The sequence below is a fragment of the Tripterygium wilfordii genome, chromosome 20 (assembly GCF_013401445.1).
Source record: "Tripterygium wilfordii isolate XIE 37 chromosome 20, ASM1340144v1, whole genome shotgun sequence".
NCBI lineage: Eukaryota > Viridiplantae > Streptophyta > Magnoliopsida > Celastrales > Celastraceae > Tripterygium > Tripterygium wilfordii.
In genome coordinates this window covers 9249461-9272543 of record NC_052251.1, presented here as the reverse complement: position 1 = coordinate 9272543, position 23083 = coordinate 9249461, and the positions used below count along the sequence as shown (strand labels likewise).

The window sequence follows — 23083 nt, the reverse complement described above, 5'->3', positions numbered from 1 at the left end:
CTGCTATAGGTAACTCCATCCGACACCGGAAAGCAAACTAGCTAATAATGATTTTTCCCGGCCTACTAGAATTATAGGACACCACCTTGTGATTGTAAAAGTTCCATATGTCAAGTGATACCCAGTTTGAAAGTAGAATATTCACAAGCCTAATCAAAACTCTCACTCCAGATAACTACACTGCTTGCTTACAAGCAATATCCTTAGATTTCAACACTCTTTTCAATTCTTAATCATTGATGTCAATCTTGCTATTACTTCAAAGGAAAAAAAATGTTCCGAACAAACCAGAATTCCCAGCTTTAACATGAGCCATATAAGAGAACAAAGAACAGGGAAAACACTGTATTTAAGAGTTGATTAGGAATCTTCATTGTTACTTAAAGTCTCAAACAACTCTGGAAGACAAATTAACTAAACAAAAGAATTCTACCCTTTTCCTTTTCCCAATTCCAATCACAGCACAAAGACAGCAAAACAAATAAAACTTAAAAGGTAAACTGTTATCAAGTTCAAACGTTTGAATTTAACTCGAGGAAATTACATTACCTATGGATTATGGCACACTGAAGATGTGTGGTTTCTCTGTTAGCTCAGAGATCCACTCTTCTCATGCTCTTGATGGCGGATATCGAACTGGTCTACATTCTGCAATGGAGTAACTGTCTCATTCCTGATTCTCTTAATCTTGGGGCTCAACAATCCCCTATGCCTAAACCCGTACAGCTTAAGCACCTGATTATCTGCAAAATTGAAAGCCCTCTCCATGCTTTTCAAGCACCTCTCAGCTGAATAATCAGCATAGCTTCCACAGGGCTTGCAACCAACAAAATGTGTCACAAAAGGCCACCTCTCATCCCCCAATCCGGGATGATACTTCTCCAGCATTTCCTCGTATCGATCCACCAATCCCGCCCAGTAGCCGTGCAAGTAGTACTGATTTTCCAAAAACACCTTCTCCATCCACTGCTTCTGTGTAAGTAGCAAATATATCAGAGCCGATTGATCATCGGCCTCAAATGCTGGCCTCCCCTTCAAATTTGCTGTCAAGATCTTCCCGGCCTCTTCCCTGATCGTGCCCTTGGGACCCATTGGAGCCCAAGCATCAAGCAGATCCAGAGACCATTGGCAATTCCTGAATAGAAAACTCCCAGTGTTCAGTGCAATCCATGATTTCTGATCGAACAAATCGGGGTAGCCATGAATGACCATGTTGTAATTCTCGTACTTGTTCAAAGGAATCTCAAAAACCATATCAGTAAACAAAGCATCACTATCCATCCACCAAATCCACTCCACTTCTGGATGCGAAAGCATCAATCGCCGGATCATCGGCAATTTTGCCCAGTAACCTGCAAGCTCCATATCCAAATGAGCCATATTGTACACAATCTCAATCCCGTGAACTCTACAATAATCAATTTTGTTCTTAATTGATTTTAAGAGGTAATGATCTCCGATAGCATTATCACACGGTTTCGGAGGCGACCCACTCAAGAGCAAGATCCTAGCTTTGCCATTGATGAAATTCGGGAACTCCGAGTTCTGTTCAAGCCAAGCTTTGCGCTCTTGGTCCCAATTGGAGATCTTCGGTCCAAGAGCGTATGTAACATTTGCGTTGAAATTGGACTCAGATGGATCTTCCTGGTCATCATCGGATCTGATCTCAGCCAGAAACCGATTGGTCTCCTCGATTAAATTCTGGTTCACTGCGTCGGCCTCGGAGCTGCCAAGATTGCCGACACCGATTGTGCCACGGAGGACGAGGATGGTAACGAAGCCGCAGAGGATGGTGATCTTGATGTTGTTGAATGTCTTGTGGATCTGCCTTCCACGTGACATGCCGCCTAGTACACGGCCCCCTCTACCGTTGGCCGTGGTTGTCGTCGGAAGTCCGCCTCCGCCGGATCCCCTCTTCTGCGGGTTGAAACTATCCTGTCCCATGTATCTATGCTTATGTATAAATAAAAATTGAAACAGTAGTATCCCTCCAAGGCCGCGAGAGGGATCTGGGGCTCCAAATGGAAAAGCCCTAATAACAAGTGGAAGTGGAAGTGGGGAAGGTGGTTGTAAGAGGAGGAGATGGTGGAGAAGACATGGAAGCAACACCCACAAGGGTTTGTCTGATCTCTCGGGCAATCTAATCTTGTCTGTATTAGTATTAGTGGATTTTGTTCTATATTTTAATTGGATACTCGCAGAACTCTACAAATGCCTACTCAAAAACACTGGTTTGGGGCATTTGACAGTGAGTCTTGCCAAATTAGTTTTTTTTTTTTTTTTAAAACATTTTAATTAGGAAATAAAATAATATGCTAGTAAATTCATGACATCTAGACATCAATTATTAGAAATTTGGGTAAGTTTTTTTTGTATTAAAGCTTGCTAAGGGATTGTAACAATAACGATATACAACTCCGTTTAGGGGTATTTGGTTGGCATATTGAGGTGAGAATAATGATATAAATATCTCGTTCTCTAATTGATTGTTTGGTTGGGTTTTGGAATAGTAGAATCCAAATAATCCCACCCTCAATTCTTAGTGAGAATTCTTTGAAAAGATTATTTTATCCTTATTAAAAATTAACAATAGCGTAGTTTATTAAAAGAAAATAATTGTCTTATCATAATTCTCATGCTCATGCTCACTCTTAATTTAATATAAAACGAGATAAATCTCACTTGACACTTAGCTTACGCTTAGTATCACACTCAATTTCATATGAAACGAGATAGTTCTCACTTACCACTTACCTTAGGCTTAGTATCACACTCAGTTTAATGATTGTTTCAAGATGGCTTATCCCACACTGATGAGAGTCGTATAAGCAATACGCCTAGGGAAGTGGTGGATGAGCAAAGCACTCTTGCTGGGGCGTCGCTGCTGATGTCAGGCACTTCTACACCATTGGTCAGGTCGAGTATCTCTATCGTAGGTGCGCTTCTTTGCAACTTGACGAGGATAAACACCTCAAGCACCCTGTCGAATAGGGCGCGTCGAGGTGTCGTGGAGTTGGCGTTGCAGTGTCGCCTAATATAACCAGGTATCATTTAGTTATTGATGGTGGCAATCAAGGAGTCAACTTTAGGACAAGGAACTTTAATGTAATTTATCAAATCAAATCTAAGTATAAAAGGGTAGTTTTTCTATGTTTTGGGTATCGAGAAAGTCATTGAAGGACGACTTTTGCCTAGGATTTATCCAGATTGAATTGGCCACTCAAGGCACTCTCTACTTTGATTTGCTTGGGATAGTATAGAATCATTCAATGTGTTCTATACTTGATTGATTCGGCTCTTTGGGGTATTCTTGCTCCGATTGGCTTGGGTTAGCGTAGATTCAAATCTGTCTTCTATTTCATAGATTGGATTAGAATCAGCTTCTTGTGGAAAATCCGACAAGAAGCTGATCACTTGGGACAAATTTTTCCACTTACAACATATTCTCAACATAAACCATTGTGTCCCTTCCGGTGCATCAGAAAATATTCTGAACATAAATCATGGTACATGCCCTTCACATTCTAACCTCAGGAACAAGAGATTAGCAAATCTACAGTCAATTGGTACTAATGTCAAGTAACAGACTACCCGGCGAGCCAAATTGTTGATCCCTTATTTGCATCACTCCGAATGAATTATTAATTTTTTTGCCACTAACCGGATGCCAGCATTCTGTTGATAGTCATACGGATCCAAGGAAAAGTATGCATCCACAAAGGTCCCAGGTTTGAAGAAACTGTCCAGTTCTGCAGCATCAAATTTGCTAAACACAAGCTTTTGTGCAGCTCCGGAAGATTCTTTCTGGTACATCTCGGTGGCATATTGGGCTAAATCTTCATTTACTACGGTAGGAATGCTGCGAGAAGGAAAAAGAAAGTGAGACAGTTTCTTGCATTGGGTTCTTTCATAAATCTTCAAGGAAAACATCAAACACATTTTCAAGTATGCAGGAAAATAAAGAAAAACACACACAAACACGAAATATTGATATTTCTAGAGGATACATTTATTTGAGCAACTCCATTCCAGGGGACAAAACACTCTGTTTGCCTTAAGCCAATGCAGTCATCTCTTTGTGGCCAAAGCAAGAAGAGAGGAACAATGAAAAGATAAAAACAGATGGGACTTGGGAGTAAAACATACTGCAGTCTTGCTGTAGGATAGTTGAAGAAGCCATTTTTTCTGGTCACAACAGGCCTCCATTCTGAGCTGCTACCAGAATCTAAGGACACCTTTTGCACAACACCATCACATGCATCAAGAACTGTACACAAAGTTGGAGGCACATCCACTACAAAACTCACTCGTGGTCGACCAGCATGGTCAACAAACTTTGTGCTAATCCCAAAACGCACTCTCAAACGAGAATAACAAATCTGCAAAGAGAAATCTTTATGCAACAGTTTTATTCTCTGACTCCCACGATACAATGGGACTAGAGAAGCACGGATATCAGGAACGCAAACTTCATCAGGGGCCAGGAATTCAATATAGCCACCGCAACCTTCAATGAATGCCTCTGTGGAAGATATTTCAGAAGACTCTGGCACAGAATTTTCTTCCATAGAGATATCCCGTTGAAGGGATTCAGTATTCATTTCATTACTAAGTGAGCCCATGTCGAAAGGATCTGAACGAGTGGTATCCGATGCCACTGAATTGAAGCACTCGTCAGTGCTGCTGCTGCCGCTACTGGCAAGAGACAATAATGGATTATATTGGTCCATTACTTGATCTGTAGTAGACAGGATTGGATTATTGGCGAGCTTTGAACTTGATGAGGTAGTATTCACGTTTGGGCTTACTCCACCAGGGCTTGATTTTCCATTTGTACGACTTCTGGTAGTAGCATTAGGCGAGACCCAGCTTTTCTCAGTAAATATGTCTGGAAGGCTAGACTCCTGCAAATGTGAAAATTTTCAATTCGATCACACATCTGATCAACTGAAACATGCAAGTCTGCAACCACCCAACTTAACACTGATGCAAAGTAGATAGTATGGACTATGAAGACTATTCATTGCCAGTCGAACATTCTTCAATATTTAATCTACGGAGATTTTTATAGGATTTACATAATATTTGCCTAAACAAGAACAAGAAAACAATCATGTAAACAAGAAGAAAAACACTTGCATGGGATACAGCTCAGATAAAATTTTAAATGACAACATCAATAACGAATAATAAGAATTAGTAATTGTCAATATTATACAATTACCAGGAATAAAACTGTTGCACAGTACTTGAGAACTTCAAGATTCATTCGCACATCACCTAAGCTTCTGAGAAGTAAAAAAAAAAGAAAAGTGGAACACCATATAGTTAAATTAACAATGCCTATCTACAGAAAAGGTTACGCAAATAACTCCTCACATATTTGCAGAATTACCTATGTGTCTGCTGTCCAAGCCCAAAATATGCTGCAAGAGTTGCCATCTGCAAATCTCAAGAAATACTTATAAGCAAGTCTTTGAATCCCACAATAACAAACATATGTATCTTACATACAGATTTTTCTGTCTCTCCTTGTAAACCATGAATCAATTAACTAAGTGATCAATCTTTAATCTAGTGATGCATTCATGAGTGCAATAAGTAAAAAATTATCCAGAAATTTAATATGTACTAAGGAGAATCACAAGGGAAAATCCTATGCATTCTGCATATATTTAGACCTGAAGATTTGGAAAGTTAAATTCACAACTCCCCACATTTTTTGCGTTAATTTTCTCAGGCATCCTCAATCAGCTGATTTGTTTCTCAATCAGTTAATTTCCAAGTTTTATGAGATTTGATATGTCAATCTCTGATTTTCCAGGCCAAGAATGGATCGGTCAAGTATTCTACATTTCATTAAGCTCATCCTATAAAAAGAACACAAGTAGGAGAATTTCATTTAAGTCGGAGGAAATTGAGAAAACGGGCTCCACTTTTCATCTCTACTATATTGGTATGCCCAGAAACCACCAAAAGGCATACCATTTGCCAGCAAAAGATACGTCCCTCCTAGGAGTCGAAGACATATACAGATGCCTCAAAAAAGAAATAGCAGCACCATGTGGAATCAAATTCCAAAACCAACTCAGTTGTTAGAAATTCAATACTCAATAGGCTCACAAAGAACTTAAGAACATAATTCCCAATTACATAAAAACCACGCGGCAGACTGCAATTTGCAATAGCTTCTAGTAAGTAATGGAACACCATAAACCTTCAAAACAGAATGTAACAAATTCACATATATGCAGGTAGTGAATGGTTTTCTAACCTTCATGTCACCAGCTCTTCTCCCAAATCTCTGAGTCAACAAGGCCAAAGAATCAATTATCCCCTTAGGCTCCGGCGGAGGTCGATTAATCTCCTCAAATGCCTCCCTTATCCTCTTACAGTCAAACCTGATAATATTATGCCCCGCCCAAATCCGACCTATCAAAACAAGAAAAATGAAATCAATTTCATTATAGTTGAAATTTCGAAATTGAAGCTAAGACTACGAGCGAGACGAACCATGGAGCAGGTCATAAACGACGTCGGATATGTCAGCGAAAGGGGGAGCTGAAACAACAGCTTCCGGCGTAATTCCATTGCAGCGAACGGAGAGGGAGTTGATTAGGGACGGATCAGCGGGTCGGACTAGAGACGAATAGCTGTGAAGCTCCTCCAGCTTCCTTGGGCACACCAAGATTGCACCGAATTCAAGTAAGGCGTAACCCTGACCGGGTCGAGTCGGCACCGTGGTTTCAACGTCGAAGAATGCAATCTCGGATCTCTCGTCGTTCGAACCCATGACGACGGGGATGATTCTTGAAAGGAAAGATGAGAGAGAAGGAGGGTTTAAGACTTCTCTGAAACGGAGACGCGCCAATATAACGGGAGAGTGGGCTTTGGGTTGCTTAGTGAGGTGGGTTTGGTTTGATTTGGTTTGGGTTTGTAGTCGGCAGGCTCAACTTTGAAATAAAATAAAGTGACTTTTTTTTAGTAATCGAGAATACCTCAGCAGACGTGTCTTTGGACAGTTCGCTAAATCCAAATTTTAGCCGGACTACACTTACAAATCTGTCAGACACAAATTAATTGGAAATACCAAGCTTAGAATCAAACCCCCTACTAACATGAGATTCTTTAGGTATTCGGAGAGATTAAGTAATTGTAAATTTGTTTACAAAAAAAGAAAAAAAGTGAAAATATTTTTTTATAAGCTCCTCCACCACCACCTTAAGTTCTTTGTGCTCGGTAGATTTGAGTGCTCCGCAAGATAAGTTTTAAAAATAAAAAAATAAAAATGTGATGTGATGTGGTATACTTTTTAAATCATTGAATTGAAATTGTAAGCTTTAGAATTTTAAACGAATTGCGGAATCCCAAATCCGTACTCCGCTGGCCCAACTTATAATAAAAGACTTCATTTTGAATAAGTAAAACATTTTTTATAAGCTACTCCACCACCCTTTTGATCTGGAAACCCAGAAACAAAACTCAATCTTTTGGGAAACCCAGTGAAGAAGTTTTGGTGGAATTGGAGAGGAAGCACACACACTCAGGTATCATTCCTTGCTTTTGCTTTTCTTTAAGGCCAAAGCATCCAAAATCCGTGGATGCAAGAAATGTCTATGGTAAACCATGTGGACTTGCCTTGACTCCCACATCTCCTTTGGGAACTAAGTTAGGATGTTCATCTACTTGATCCCTCACTCCTGCTACTTTACAGTAGATCAATTCAAAGTTGGCCGTTCAACATGATAAAATGCAACCCTAGCTTCCCTTAAATGCATCAACTCTGAATGGATCTTCTAACTGTTGTGCATAAACAGCTCAAGACATTCATGATCAACAAATAACTAATACGAAAAAAATAGAGAAATCGAAAACCAAAATCAATCACACACAAAGACAAATGTTGTTCGGCCAATCTTGTCTACATCCACGAGCAACAATGATAAATCTTGATAAGTTCCAAACTCTCGCTCAACAACTCTTTCTGAATACTACAAGTATTTGTTCTAGCGGCTAGGGCTTTCAAAATGAGAATATTTATGTTACGGACAATGATGAAAATATCCTTGAATTTCTTTCTTTTTTTTTGCCAAGGTGCTCCGCCCCAGATTCCTGACACGGCCAGCCTGCTCAGAGAGTAATAGGACCCCCGTCAGGGGTGGCGGTCTTTGCTGCCGTAATACGGGTCGTGAACCAAGCAAGTCCAGTCCACTGTACTAACATAAGAAGTTAGAGTCATATACAACACCAACCACCAAAAAATAATAACAAACTCATTTTGTTTTAGGATCAGGGCTCCTAGAGTGCAATAAATTTCACATGAGCTGTGAATTAATACCAACTATGCCAAGTATAAGACGGTAAAAACAGCATGGTCATTCCTCCTCCTAAACATCATTGAAATTTGAAAATATCAAAATCATTCTAATATATTGTGAAGCATGCAAGGAAATATGAGAAGTCACTAGCATACTATTAGTAATACAATGAAGGAGGAATAAATGAACATGTTGTATCTCTACAGTGTAGTGCTGTACAGCAGCTATTTCATTACCAAAGTGGAGATGCAGAGTTGCCGCCAGCTGGTCAGGCTAAGATTAAGTTGCTGGCAGTAACTATTGATTGAGTCGAGATTATTTGGAAGACATAAAAGTAAGTTCATAATAATCAAATAAGTACCAAAGTGGAGACAAGAAGTTGTGAAATTATATGCTGCACCAAAACAGGAATCTGAAATAAAAAATTGCTTTTAACAATAGAAAGTTCAAGTTAAACGTACAACTTCATGAGAAACACACAGCGGATTACTCAATCAGCGACTCTGCAAATCAGAAGACACGTCAATGTCATGGAAATCTTTGGTTAGCATGTCAAGAATATTGTCAAGAAGAAAAAAAGTAACTTATGTTTCTATAACATAACATTGAAGAGCTCAAAATGTTCTGTAGTTATAGAAGGCTATCAATAATATGACCCTATCAAGGAAGATAAGCTATTACCAAGAAGTTCAAAGAAACTCTTTCACTTGGCCCTTTCGCAAGTAGTAGACCTCGTGACAAAGAATGTGCAAGGTTTAGTACTTTAATTATGAAAAGAAACTCAAAGCTGAATTTCATGGTAGCAGACTTCAATTCACTACATCTTTATACGTCTCTGATATGTCTGATTGATGACCTTCCCAGCTAATTTGGCGTGTGAGCCTGCCAAGCATATTATATATTGAAGATGCATGCTTATGGGTACTATCCCCTGCTATAAAATCATGAAGAACCCCATTTATTTGAACCCAACTTCGGCCCGGAGGTTTTCTCACACCCAATTCAACCATTTTTTCTCTAACTTGGGAGACATCCAGCCACCTTCTGTCCGTGGCATAGATATTTGACAACAGCACTAGATAGCCTGCAGCTCGATCAGGATCACACTCAACTTCCAACTTTTGAGCCACATGCGAAGTCAGATCTGAACTTTTGTGAATTCTGCAACCACCGAGCAGAGCACCCCAAATTGCATCATTGGGCTTCATGGGCATAGACTGAATGAGATTATGAGCTTCATCCAAGAAACCAGCACGGCTCAATAAATCAACCATGCAACAGTAGTGTTCAATCCTTGGTTTAATGCCCCAACATAGATTCATATGGTTGAAAATTTGGCGACCCTCGTCGACCAATCCAGCATGGCTGCAAGCAGAAAGAACCCCAATGAAGGTTATTTCATCAGGTCTCACTTCATTAGATCCCAAGCTTTGCATCCAGTGAAATGTAGTAAGAGCTTCTCGGGCAAAACCCTGTTTCGCAAATCCTGCTATCATGGTTGTCCAAGAAACAGTATTTCTCTGCTCCATTTCTCTAAATACTTTAGAAGCTTCTTCAATCACACCACAGCTAGCATACATATGTAGAAGTGCATTGTTTAAAGATACCGGTATGGGCTGCTTTCCACGATGCATTCTCTGTTCAACATACGAGTGAATCCATTTCCCCAATCTCAAATCTCCTAATTCAGCACACGCTGACAAGGCTGACAACAAAGCAACCTGGTCCAATCCCACACCAGCTCTCCGTATTTCATTGAATAGAGATAACCCTTGCCTACATTTTCCATGCTGGGCACACCCAGCAATCATGGTTGTCCACGAGACAATATTCCTTTCAGGCATCTCGTCAAAAATCCTCCTGGCTCCATCCACATCCCCATGCCTAATATACCCAGAGAGCATCGAATTCCAAGTAACAACATTTCTCTCCCCCATTTCATCGAACACTTGATGCGCATACTCAATGCCGTCATAACCATTAATGGCATACAAATTAACCAAATTGGTCCTAACAAACACATTCGAGCAGTACCCATTGGCCAAAACCTTCGCATGAACCTGTTCCCCCTCTCTCAACAACCTTGACCTGGCACAAACACTCAAAACAAACGAATAAGTGAACCCATCAGGCTCACACCCAGCCGCGACCATTTCGTTGTATGTCTGAACTGATTTCTGCGGCTCTCCGCGTCGAACATAGCACCTGATCATCTGGTTCCATATGGTAGTACTTGGGAATTGGATGTTTTGGAAGATCCTTTGGGCAAGTACAAGATGATCAGAAGCCACGTAGAAAGATAGAAGCTTAACGACGAGGAAACTCTTCTGGGAGAAGCCGTTAACAATGACTTGGTTGTGGATCTGGTTGATGTTCTTGATGCAGTTACAACTCTGCAACAGAGAGAACAGGTTTTGTTGTATTGCTCTGGATCCTGTTCGATTGACGGGTATTGGTTCTTCAACAAACATTTAAAACTTGATAGAATGCATGTGGACAGTTACCGCCGGTTTGGTACGACTTATAATTTGGAGACATTATACTCACTGTTTTTAAAACCGTATCAAATCGTATAGGTTGAAGGTTGAAAAGTTGAAAGGTTGAAAGGTTTATAACAGTTATCGTATCAAATCGTATAGGTTGAAGGTTGAAAGGTTTTTAAAGTTTATAACAGTTATCGTATCAAATCGTATAGGTTGAAGGTTGAAAGGTTTTTAAAATTTATAACAGTTATCGTAGGGGGGCAATAACACTTTTATGTACTGAATAATTTGACCCAGTTCAATTTGAAAATCCATTTTTCAAACGTTTCAAGATAAGAATCGAAAATTCAAATTTATTTCAAACCAACCACACGAACAACTTTTTGCCTTTTCGAACATACAATTTGATAAGCATTTTTACTGCCCAAAAGGTCTGAAAACTGATCGAGTGATTAAGTTGGAACAATTCGAATTTTCGATTCCCAACTTGAAACGTTTGAAAAATGGGTTCTCGAGTTGAATTGGGTCAAATCATTAAGTACCCAAAAATACTATTACTTCGTTATCATAGGTATGGTACGATTTATAATGTGGAGAGATTATACCAACGGTAACAAACATTCTAAAAATGCTAGCTTATAACTAAAAAAAAAAACAAACTCCAATTTATTTCATGACATTTTTTCCATGTTTTTTTTTTCTTTTATTAAGATAATATTATAAAATTTTTAAATATTAATATTAATTTTATTTATGTAAAAATATTTCTAATTTATAAGTTTAAACTTAACATAAATTTAATAGTAAAAATGAACGAAAGGCCAAATATCATCAACACCCCATGTGGTTGGGGTTATTTCTATATATACTTTCTCTTTTTGAATTCATAAGAATTAGACTCCCTCTACTTTGATTTCGTTGCATCATAAGTCCCTCCATCCTTTGACCATCAATTGACTAATAGAAAGCATAAAATGGTACCGTTTTAAGTTAATAAAATTAAGAAAAAAAACAAAAATAAAACAACTCCATGTTTCAATCTCCCAATCCCCCTCTGTTTCTCCAATCAAAATCAAGAGGTCGAAGTGAACTTGATCATCACAGATTACCATATACCTGGAGTGGCCGGATTCGATCTCCTAAAGGAATTTAAAACTTTCAAAGATGTACCAGTTGTGATTTTGCTATGTTGCAATAAAACAGAATCCAAAAACACTACCTTCTCCCCCGCCGAAGGCGGGGATGTTACTGGTATGGTAAATTATCCATTGGTATACCATTACCGAAGAATTGGTTACCGAAAATAGCAGAAGATTGGTATACCGTTACCAATTGTTCGGTACGGTAAATTTACCGATGATTTCTGTAACGGAAACAGTAAGCAAAGTTCAAAACCGGTAAATTTCCCGATTACCGGCATATATATTAAATATATATTAATATTATTTTTAGTTTTAGTTTTAGTTTTAGTTTTAGTTTTATTTAATTATGACCATTAGATTGATCTAATTTAATCTAAACCATTGATTATTTTTAGGGTTATCATTTATATATAACTCGTAGCAATTTTATTAACTTTAAAGCCGTGTTTGTTACATAACAAAATGCTTTGTGGGTATTGATTACACATGTTTTTCTTCTCCCTTTCCATTATGGTCTTTTATCTTTATTTATCTTGTTTCTTTTAGCTTTCCTGTTATGGAGTTTAAAACACTTCGGATACTAAAAATATTATAAATTAATGAAATGAAATATTTTCCGTAATAGATTGTTGGAATAATGTTATGTGAATTCTCCTTTCTTTTTTTCTCCGATTGATAGGTCTTTTCTCTTATTCACATGTAGCACAACGATCCTTCTCATTAATCTATAATTTTTATTATTGGTATTGTAGGCAAGATGAAAGTGTTGTAGTCTCATACAATGACTATTAAGCACAATGCTACTTGATGTATTTTTTTTCTTCTCTTTTTTAAATAGGTTTTAAGAATTGGTAAATTTACCAATTACCGACTTACCATTACCGATCGATTGGTATACCGACCATCGGTATACCGACTCTTCCGGTAACGGTAACATTTTTTGAGCTACCGAAAGAATTGGTATAGTAATGGTATTCCGTGTTTGGTAACGGTAACCGTACCAATAACAGCCCTAGCCGAAGCAACCAGGTTGTCACCCATGGGTCACAAGAGGCTTAATAAGTTTCCGATCCCTAACCCTCTTGTATCCTACTTGGACGGAATCATAGTTGTTGGTGCCCGCCATCTTGACCTGAGTTACTACACTGCCTTCACTGTTGCGAACAATTGGATTTTTCAGAAATTTAAGAAATGGGTTCTTGGTGAAGGAGATGAAACTAGGTTTCAGGGAGGCAATGGACATGGAGGTGGTAGTGGCGGTGATTTTGGATAGTTGTGGAGACAAAGGTGGAGTTGAAAGCAAAACATGTCGTTTTGTCCATGGAGAGGCACAAAAAAATACAAAAACGGTGCGTTTTGAGCCCCGTTAGTCAATGACAATCAACTAGACAGAGGGACCAACCATGAGTCAAACAGAAATCACAGCGAGTCCAATTCTTACGAATTCAAAACGATGAGTGCATGTAGAAATAACCATAACCACAGGGGTTGATGACATTTGACCTAAACGAAACTACGAAAAATAATTATGTCACCCAGTTCCAAAAAACGCCATAAAATATTCGACACTCTTAACGTTATTAACTTATTATGGCACTTAGTTCCACCAAACCAATTCCACAATTGAATATCTGATACTTTTCAGTGATTAAATGGCTTTTAAAAAGTGCCGTTATTCTTTAAATTAACGACGTTTCATCTAAGGCGCCGGGAATACATTAACAACACCATGTATTAACGGTGCTAATACGTCATTAAAGATAAAAGCGCCGACGTTGCCTCAACTGTTGTAGTATATGCCTGAAAATTTTGACAACCCTCGTCGAGAAATCCAGCATGGCTGCTTGGCAGAGAGAACTGCAGTGAAGCTTATGTCAGGAAGTCTCACTTCATTAGATCACAGGCTTTGCATCTAGAAAAGAGTTGTAGAAATTAACTTTCAATGTGCATTGCCTGTCAGGGATGAAGTCAGGATACATACGAGGGGGCTCGGTAGGGACGGACGCATGATTTTATGTCAAGGTTAGTAAAGCTAAGCGGGGGTGTCCCATAATTTTCTTTTTGGGTTATCTATTAATTATACATTCGAAAGTACAACAAACAACACTAAAGATCAAAAGTTTATAAAATAGGATAAATAATAATTGTCACATGTCTATTTGTTTCAATCATTTGACCCCCTTCAAGCAAGGGAAGCTTCGCCCCTGTTGCCCGTTCATTGTTCTACATGGTCAAATGACACACCAGCTCCTTTCATCTCACTATACAAATATGACCCTCGCGCCCTATTTTCCATTTTCGAAACAATCATAGTCATCCATGAGACAATATTCTTTAATTTGATAAGGTATTTTGTAGAAAATTTCTCCTTGCTCCATCCACATTCCAGGGTCAAATCATATCTTTTTTGTTCGCTATTATATACTCGACCAAGTTCAGAATCCGAAAATAGCCATAGAACAATAAGGAAAATGACAAAGAGTCCAAATTTTTGGAGCCCAAATCTATGTGACAGTGCCATATCATTTGTCACGCTGTATAATTTTTAAATTTCAAAAATCATACGTGCCAGAAATATTCCTACACAAACCCTACCGTCCTCCCCCCCTCTCTCTCTGTTCCATCCATCTCTCGCCCAAAGACCTTGAACCCTTCTGAGATCGGCGGTGGGTCTACATGGATTTCTCCGGTTCTTCTTAACATCTCCGATATCCTCTCTCTCAGGCATGGCGTTGGCGGTGCAACCTCTTCAGAACCTGTTGGACAGGAATTTTATTCTAGGGTATAAAAAACACTGTCTATTCCATCTGCAACAGATCCAAGTTGTACTGTGATCTCAGTGATTGCTTCGTGCAATTTATCTGGGTTATGAGTACTTGCTTGTCTGCCCCATGACATATATCGAACACCTTGTATGGCATACCTTGAAACCATAAGTTGCCTTTTGTAGTCTTGAACTTTGTCGGTTACTTTTTTAAGTCTCCTTTTGGTTTCCATCAAAGCTTCTTGTAGAGATTCGATGGTTTTCTGGGGATCGTCCTCGTATACGTCTTCCCTTATAGGGGAGAGGTTGAATCTGGGATCATCTCCACCTTCTTCTTCTTTAGAAGTAGAACCTTCATCAGTTCTAGACCTTTTTGCAGGTGGAGAGTTAGGAGTATCCATCCTTGAAGATTTCTTGAGGAAGATATTGGTTTATGCTGATTCTTACTTTTGAATATTTATACGAATGGAATATGAAGGAAGTGTTGGACCAAGACTTAGTGTCTAGGTCAACATTGTGTTTTTGATGATTGTGTATGATTGTATACTAAAATGTGTGTGAGCATGCTTGACTTGAACATATCCTAAAATGCTAGAAAACATGCTTAAATGGTTATTTGGTTAATTGTTTAATATCTTAATTATGCATATACAAATGAAGGCTTATGTATATCTCTATGTGAATTTGATATCTATATATTTTTGAGATAGTGCTGGAAATTAAGTTTTGGAAACAAACATACATGGACTAAGTTAGGGCATTAATCTTCTAATGATCATAATTTATCTTACTTAGGTCCAAATGACTTGAAACTTGAACCACATGCATATGAAGGTCTAATATATGTTCTAGGACTATAATCATGATAAATTAAGTGCATCACATATATATTTGGTCATATGCTTAAATTCCGCCAAAACTAGGTTTTACCTAATTTTGTGCATATGTGTTTTTTGTGAACGTGGTGAACCAAATGAACTCCGATTTAAATGAAATTTTGTGTGCATCTTAGTTTTATCACTATGAACATATTTGACCTAGTAAAGTTTAAGAGAAAAGGTCATTTACACTGAGTTTGCAAAATGACATTGAATTTACACTTAGAATTCATCGGTTTCACTATTAGTGACTTATTTGCTTGGTTGAGTGACCAAACGATTTCCGATTGTTATGAAATTTTATATGGACATTCTAATATATATAAAATGATTTATCATGCAGTAATATGAATTCTTACATGCAATTGGGGAGTTCTACCTCCTATTTCTTTGTAGGTTAATCATCATGAGGATGTTATATCACTCAGAATTCAGTTTGCTCAAGTGAATTGAAGTCCGGTTTTCAAGTATGAGCTTGGATCTCTAGAAAACCAAGAAAAACCTATGTTCATCAACCTTCCACTAAGGCATTTTGATTGATGATTGGAATTAGCCTTAGGGCTGTATAATATGGATATATTGGTGCTGCCAAATTCAGAGTTTGAAGTCAAGATTGGAGGGACATGTTTGGTCACGTGAAGGATCTCTTATCTTCATCAAACAAGATCTTGTACATGCTTCCTTTATTGAGGTCAATGATCAGATTTTTGTGAGAAGACAATTGATGAAGCTAAAGGACAAATGCAATGGTTGAAATTTGTAGGAGATGAGAAAGTATATTTTGCAACTAGACAAGACTTAGATTATGAAGATATTCTTGAAGACTACAAGCTCCAATGGTACACTAATCTATGGCTGAGATTGAATTGTTTTGAATTATGAATGGATCAGATTACAACAAGACTTGAAGGGTTAAGATGACCATTTAAAAGGTGAATCCAATGGTTGTGCATAAGACCATATTCTTGCTTGCAATTTTTGACTTAAAAGAAGATCTTACTTGATTTTTAGAGTCAAAGATGGTTGCAAGTTGCTACACATTTTGTAGGAAATCATTGGAGATACCAAGGCCAAGATTTGGTGTAAGTTTGATCAAATGGTCAAAGATGACAAAATTGTTGGAGATACCAAGGTCAAGATTTGGTGCAAGTTTGATCAAATTGTCAAAGATGGCTGCAAGTGCACATGACAACTCAAATCTTGGAAAGCTAGACTTGGAAAATGATGCAAGTGCAACGGCTACATATTGCAAGGTTGAGATTTAATGATCTATTCATTCAATGGCCAAGATTTACACATGTAATTGAAGGTCGAGATTTGAAGATAGAAAAAGATCCAATGGTGGAAATCACAAGAGCTTGGTAAATTATAAAGAGGGGTTCTTCCTCATTCCAACTTGGAGTAGCCAAAATTACATTGAAGAAATTCTTGCTCTCAAAGCTTTCAAGCTAGTTTGTGCCATTGAATCCAAGCTTCTACCCAAGCCACTCTAAAGGCTTCCTCACTATTTTGCTTTTGCAAAGAGGGAGTGCTTCTCATTTGGCTTCTTATTTTCAGATTCGAAAATCCTCATTATTCTTCATTTTCTATCCAACCCGTGAGGTGATATTGTGATTCTTGAGTGTTCCTCAACCCCATTTGCTTAGTGCAAACCTTGAGTGAACCATTTATACCGAACACTTGTAAAAGTCCCTTCATTGGGCAAAAACCTTGTTGAGGTTGAGTTTAAGGGAGTGCTTGAAACCCTTGGTTGTAAAGTTTGAAGATTATAGTATTCATTAGGGTGTTGTGATATTGCATACCAAATTTCATTGAATTCTGACTTGATTTGCTAGGTGAAATTTGAGTTGTAAAATCTGTGCGCAGTGTGTTGTTTAAAAAATCTGTTTTTGCAATTCCTTGATTATTTGATAATTGATCATTCACCATATTGTATCACATCTTGCATTGAAATGAATATTGATTAAGATAATTATTAGAGTCCAATTTTGTGTGCTAATTGTTAATTGACATTGATTTCCTTTTAAATTATAAAAAGAGATTCCTATCGGAATTTGGGGACACAATTCACCCCCCTCTTGTGTTAAGTACGATCCATCAGAACCGTCCGCCTGACCTGAGAAGACTTGTACGGAGGATAACCCAGTTGAATCTACTCTCGAATGAAGACTTGTGCTGAGTTTTTGCTTCGAAATCTTAGAACAAAAGAAGATGAGTTTCTCAATCTGCAGTGGTTCTTTTATTTTATGTATTAATTGGTCTCAATTTTTGGTTTCTTTATAAAATCTTTGCTCCCAATTTCCTTGCCACGTTTAACAATCTGATTGTTTTCAATTTGGTGAATTGTTTCAGTGTGGCTTGGCTTATAGGCAACGGTAGTGTATTGCATGAATGAGTTTGTTTGCTGTGTACAGTTTATTCCCATCGCCTCTGGGGTATGCAATGTACGGAATTCAATGGAATAACTTTATTAAATGGAATTTAGCTATTCCATTCAATTTCGCCTGAAGTCTTCAAATTTCTTGTGGCTCCTGAACATGTTTAGTTAATAAATTTATTTGTATTCTTTGTATATGTTTTCCTTGCACGGGTTGAAATCGAGAAGAGGATGTCACAAAAAGGTTGAAACCGAGAAAAGGAGGAGAGTGGAAAAAATCAAAGCTGAAAACAATGATCTATCTGTCATTTACATATCTGAAGATGAAGATTATATCATAAGAAAAATATTTTTGTTATTTCTGGGCTCTCTATCATTATTTTTGTTAGTTTGACAGAGACAAAATATATTTTCTTCCATTGCATTTATCTATATTAAAGAAAAAAAAATTGTACTGTCACCAGAAATGAAGCTCTTCTTCTTCTTTTTTTTTAAATTATGTTTTCACATTGACCAGACATTTATATTTCATTTCAGGCTTTGATTGCGCTGATTTCATATTTAGCTATTCTACTGATTGTTTGGAAAGCTAGCAAAAATATAGAAACATAGCCTGTGTCCCTAAGTTTTATTTCCTTTGCGCAAAAACAGGAAGTTTGTTCTTGCGATTACATTTAAGCTTTTAAATAGATTTATCTATTCCACTGATTTTAAACAATGGATTTAGTTGTTCCACTGGTTTAAACTAATGAATTTAGCTTGTTCCACTGGTTCAAACAAATGGATTTAGCTGTTTCGTTGGTTCAAAACAATGAATTTTGCTATCCCAACAACATCACTTGTGATTCAATTAGAACAACAATTTACTTTGCCCAAGCACACACAACAACTGATTCTACAAATGTAAAAGGTTTATGTAATAATTTAGCCTAGATGATATGGATTAAGGGTTAAGGAGCTTGTCCTTTGGTGTAGATAGCTGTGACACGAATATATTGTGCATTCATTGTTTTTTGAGAGTTTTTGGGGCCAATTGTTGATTTTCTTTATACATGGGAAACAGTGAGTTCTATTCCAGTTATTATAAACAATGAATTTATTGTACAGAATCAATGAAACAACTGTCCATAATTCATTATTTTTTTTGAAAAAACTGTCCAAAATTCATTGTTTTTATACAGATTTCATTGTTTTTGAAAGCAACTGTGCAAAATTCATTGTTTTTTAAAAACAAAGTGCAGAATTCATTGTTTTTTAAAAAACACAGTCTAGAATCCATTGTTTTTAGTTTAACATCCATTTTAAAAAAAAAAACACAATCCTGATATGGAGCCAATCTCTAGATCCATCGTCTAAAGAGGTATATAGTGAAATTAAACAATCAAAACTCACAATTTAACATAGTAAGACGAGGAAATGAGAATGGATTGGAAGTGCAAAACCATTATTACATCATTCTGAGAGCAGTACATGCATACGAAATTCAAATACATTGTTATACTAAAATCAGTAGAATGCACATACATAAATCAATGGAATAACTATTCCGATGACTATTCCGGCCGTCGAAGGGCTGAAACCTGTAGAGCTCAACAAGACTAGTCCAACGGTAGTGGTGGTTTGTGGAGAGGTGGCCTATGGTGGCCGGATCGGGCCTTCAAAATTTCGTTTGGCCGTGGCTTCAAGGCGAGATTTTGGAGAAGTAAGTGGCTATTGACAAAGAACGAAGGTTGGGCATGAGTCATGAAGTTCTTGCACTTCATTTCAGTGGGTCGCCGGCCCTGATTGGTGGCCGGACGGCGGATCTTGGGTTCCAGTAGTGAGAGAGAAAGAGAGAGTAAAAAAGAGAGAAAAGAAAGAGGAAGAGAGAGAACATGAGAGTGAGGGGAGAGGTGAGAGAGTGTGTTCTTTGTTTGAAATTTTTTAAAATTCAAAATTTGTCTCACATGTTTTGGACTACATTTTTCTCTCACATCCAGTCAGCATCCTAGTCACACCAGTATATAATACATAAAATCTCGAAAACTTTCAATTCTTGAAGAATTCACGGTTTGTAGTCGTGAGGGTGAACGATTCCTCAAAAGACCTTGAGATCTAAATTTCTAATTATTAATACTTGCGGTTTGATATGAAATTGAGATGAAGCAGCAATGGCGAGTTTGAGTAAGGTTGCAGAGGATAGGAAGACCACGGTAAAAAAAATTGAAGATTCTTAAAAATTAGGAAACAAATATGTTATATAAATGAGGACAAATCTGTCATATACTTTTTATTTTATTTAGATCCGACTTTGATGGTGTATTAAATTTTAACATAGAGATTTATTGTCATAATACTTTTATTACAACATGCATCGATTATTGAAAAAAGAAAAACCACAACAACATTCGCACAGGCATGGACTAAAGCCTTGGCTTGATTGAATCAATTTCAAGAGGACTTGGATCAACTGAGGCTACTGAAAGGAGTTCCTTGTCCTGGTCAACCATTGACATGATTCCTTCATCCAAGGACACCCATGCTTCTATTCCATTACTCATTCTTGTATCCACGAGCTGAATCACCGATCCACGAAGCCCTACTGCAAAAGAAACAGCCGGAAACCATATAGGTTTGCCCCAACCAAAATCAGCATTGTAAATGCCTGAGTTACACCAGCTATTAAACACGATTATTTCTGCTCCGTCTGATGAAGCTTTAGAATATGATTTACTAAGCTCTTTCACATATTCATTGAACCGATACATTCCTTGATCACCTTGAAGGCTCTTCAAAAAGTCGCCATTGATTAGGGTTATGCCTTCTCTCATCCGGTGCAAAAAACTATACGAATCTGTTTCTTCACCATTCACTGGTACTGGTGCTACCAAAACTAAATTTCCCACACTTGTTTCTGCGAATGGTGGCACAGCTCTTCGTCGCAAGTTCACTGAAGTTGATATCAAAGCTGACTTCCGTGGAGGCAACTTTGCGTTCAATGCAGACATGATACATTTAAAGAGGATTGCAATCACAACCTCCACACGCGTCGGGTTGTGCACACCTAACCTTGTTGCTTTGGCCTTAAGATTGCTTAGAGATGATCCTTCAAACACAAACCTCCTAGATACAAAATATCCCTCTCTACCAAAAGCTAGGCTTCCAAAAGTGGAACTCATTGGATCTTGTCGGAATGAAGTGTTTTGAGGAAAGATATACGAGGAGCTAAAATCGGGAGATTGAGCTTCTTCTTGTCGAGCAATCATAGCCCAATTTTTCAGAAATACTATTGCAGAAGTTCCATCAAAAAAGTTGTGTGGAATAACAAGGCCTAGGGAAAAACCACCACAAGCAAACATAGTTTCTTGCACAATAGCCACATGAGCACCCGGAGTCATTTCATGAAGAATGATCTCCCCTGGCACAAACTTGGGTAGTTTTGAGAAATCAGGCTGCTTGAGATAATCGCGTAAATTGCAATTAACTCGCGCCACTGTATAAGAAACTCCCTCGTCGTTACAATCAACGGAAAGAGTGTCGATGATCTTTCCAGCGAGGGGGTAATAAAGAGTGAGTGTCTTTGATAGAGATTGTTTCAACACTTGTGATCTCTTTGAGATGGAGGCAGCTGCTTGGTTTGGGAGATAAAAGTTGATTGTGGAAACAAACATGGGAATGCTGAACTGATCAACCAGAGAGATCTTGTGGGTTTTAAGGTGATGAGGTGTTGGAGAAGAGGGTTTGATGCACTCTCTTGATATTATCTCAATCTCCATTTTCTTTTTGGATCACTTGGAGACCTCTTTACTTCATAACTTGAATCTCCCAATTCGGTGTTTATATACACATAAAATTTACCACTACTCTCTTATCATTCATGCAAGTAGCGATATTCATGACATGTACCCCTAAGTCTGAGTTTGGAAAATTTGAAATGCTAGCTTCCAACTTTTGTTTAATTTCTTCTAGAAAATGAGGTCAACCACGTGATATGGTTGATAACCACCTCTATGAATTCTAATGTCATCCCTTGTCAAGGGCGGAGTCAGAATTTGATGTTGGAGGGATAATAAAAGTCATCCCTGAAATTATTTTAAGGATCATTTGCTACACTACACCTATTTAAAATGAAATTAACAAGAAATTAACAAGAAGATAGTGAGCACTTAGAAGACAACTTAACCAATTAGGGCCTTATGTGGTATAGTTAGCCCTTAGTCGCTTAGAGCCTTAAACAATTAAGATCTTAGATATTTAGTTATGAGTATGTATAAGTATATTTTTTTTATTTGTTTATGTATAATTATAAAAGTATATATAATTTTTTTATCAAGATGGTGAATGAAACAAGATGGTGTGTGGTGATGGTTGTTGAATGGCATTTACTTTAATTGGCACATATGATTTAATATGTGTTTGCGTTTGCGTTATATCACCAAGTTTATGGTTATCACTTGTTGAAAAAATGAATGAAACAAGATGGTAGGGTTGGTTGTTAGAAGTTAGAACCCATAAATGAGAAAATCCAAGAAATATTACGTCCATGGCATATAAATGGCATGTTTTTGGACAGGGTACCTACTTATGCAAGTGTAGGCTAATAATATACACATTTAGAACTTATCAAAACCCATAACCTTAATGAAATTGGGCCAAGCAATAGAACCCCAGCCCACTAACGTGTTCCATAATTTTGATTTCTTGAGTTTAGTGAAAATGAGTAATTATTTAATTATCTAACACACCACGTTATACGTTGATATGATGCATTAGAATTAAGAGAGCACTGTCAATTCACAGGCGGTTGTTGGTGCATTTTTGAAATTTAAATTGTAAGATAACTATTTCCATTCCCGACTACAAATGAATTGTCACCAACCACTCATGAATTGACATCATCCTATTGGTTATGGTACAATACATCAGGATATGATATTGTGTGAACATTGTGTGACTCAATCAAATCAACCCCCCACTAGAGATATCCACCCAATCAGATGAAGAAAGCAAAAATATAATAAGAGCAAAAATATACATTGAAAAGTAAAAAAGAAGAACAACACAGAATTTATCCTAGTTCAAACTCTATTCGAGATCTCACATCTAACATGATATTATACTTAAGATCAACAGGAAGGACAT

The 23083-nt window shown here is 37.6% G+C and overlaps 4 protein-coding genes across 5 annotated transcripts; all 4 read right to left on the bottom strand.

Annotated features, from left to right (window-relative positions):
• Positions 1 to 317: 317 nt before the first annotated feature.
• On the bottom strand, positions 318 to 2185 carry LOC119987237 (probable xyloglucan 6-xylosyltransferase 5). The gene has a single exon (XM_038832094.1). It carries the CDS (start codon positions 1942 to 1944, stop codon positions 589 to 591), a length of 1356 nt encoding a protein of 451 aa, XP_038688022.1. The 5' UTR covers positions 1945 to 2185; the 3' UTR covers positions 318 to 588.
• A 1150-nt stretch (positions 2186 to 3335) lies between these two features.
• Positions 3336 to 6922, bottom strand: LOC119987533 (protein NEN1-like). Its single transcript, XM_038832465.1, has 6 exons — positions 6514 to 6922; positions 6275 to 6432; positions 5396 to 5442; positions 5225 to 5288; positions 4147 to 4904; positions 3336 to 3859 (listed from the first exon to the last, which is right to left on the bottom strand). Exons 1-6 carry the CDS (start codon positions 6791 to 6793, stop codon positions 3625 to 3627), a joined length of 1542 nt encoding a protein of 513 aa, XP_038688393.1. The 5' UTR covers positions 6794 to 6922; the 3' UTR covers positions 3336 to 3624.
• Positions 6923 to 7867: 945 nt separating this feature from the next.
• Positions 7868 to 10859, bottom strand: LOC119986681 (pentatricopeptide repeat-containing protein At5g66520-like). 2 transcript variants are annotated; one of them, XM_038831340.1, is made up of 3 exons: positions 9000 to 10859; positions 8780 to 8821; positions 7868 to 8211 (listed from the first exon to the last, which is right to left on the bottom strand). In XM_038831340.1, exon 1 carries the CDS (start codon positions 10787 to 10789, stop codon positions 9128 to 9130), a length of 1662 nt encoding a protein of 553 aa, XP_038687268.1. In that variant the 5' UTR covers positions 10790 to 10859; the 3' UTR covers positions 7868 to 8211; positions 8780 to 8821; positions 9000 to 9127. The 2 variants fall into 2 exon arrangements, with proteins under 2 accessions (XP_038687268.1, XP_038687269.1); XM_038831341.1 differs by lacking the exon at positions 8780 to 8821.
• Positions 10860 to 20364: 9505 nt separating this feature from the next.
• On the bottom strand, positions 20365 to 21717 carry LOC119986953 (stemmadenine O-acetyltransferase-like). The gene has a single exon (XM_038831641.1). The coding sequence runs from the start codon at positions 21715 to 21717 to the stop codon at positions 20365 to 20367; it is 1353 nt and encodes a 450-aa protein (XP_038687569.1).
• Between the last annotated feature and the right edge of the window lie 1366 nt (positions 21718 to 23083).

Coding starts and splice junctions, on each gene's coding strand:
- LOC119987237 (XM_038832094.1), bottom strand. CDS start 1,944: ATGGGACAGGATAGTTTCAACCCGCAGAAGAGGGGATCCGGCGGAGGC.
- LOC119986681 (XM_038831340.1), bottom strand. CDS start 10,789: ATGTTTGTTGAAGAACCAATACCCGTCAATCGAACAGGATCCAGAGCA.
- LOC119987533 (XM_038832465.1), bottom strand. CDS start 6,793: ATGGGTTCGAACGACGAGAGATCCGAGATTGCATTCTTCGACGTTGAA. Junction 5,443..6,274: donor GAAGAGCTGGTGACATGAAG/GTTAGAAAACCA, acceptor TGAGATTTGCAG/ATGGCAACTCTTGCAGCATA. Junction 5,289..5,395: donor CTTGGACAGCAGACACATAG/GTAATTCTGCAA, acceptor TTTACTTCTCAG/AAGCTTAGGTGATGTGCGAA.
- LOC119986953 (XM_038831641.1), bottom strand. CDS start 21,717: ATGGAGATTGAGATAATATCAAGAGAGTGCATCAAACCCTCTTCTCCA.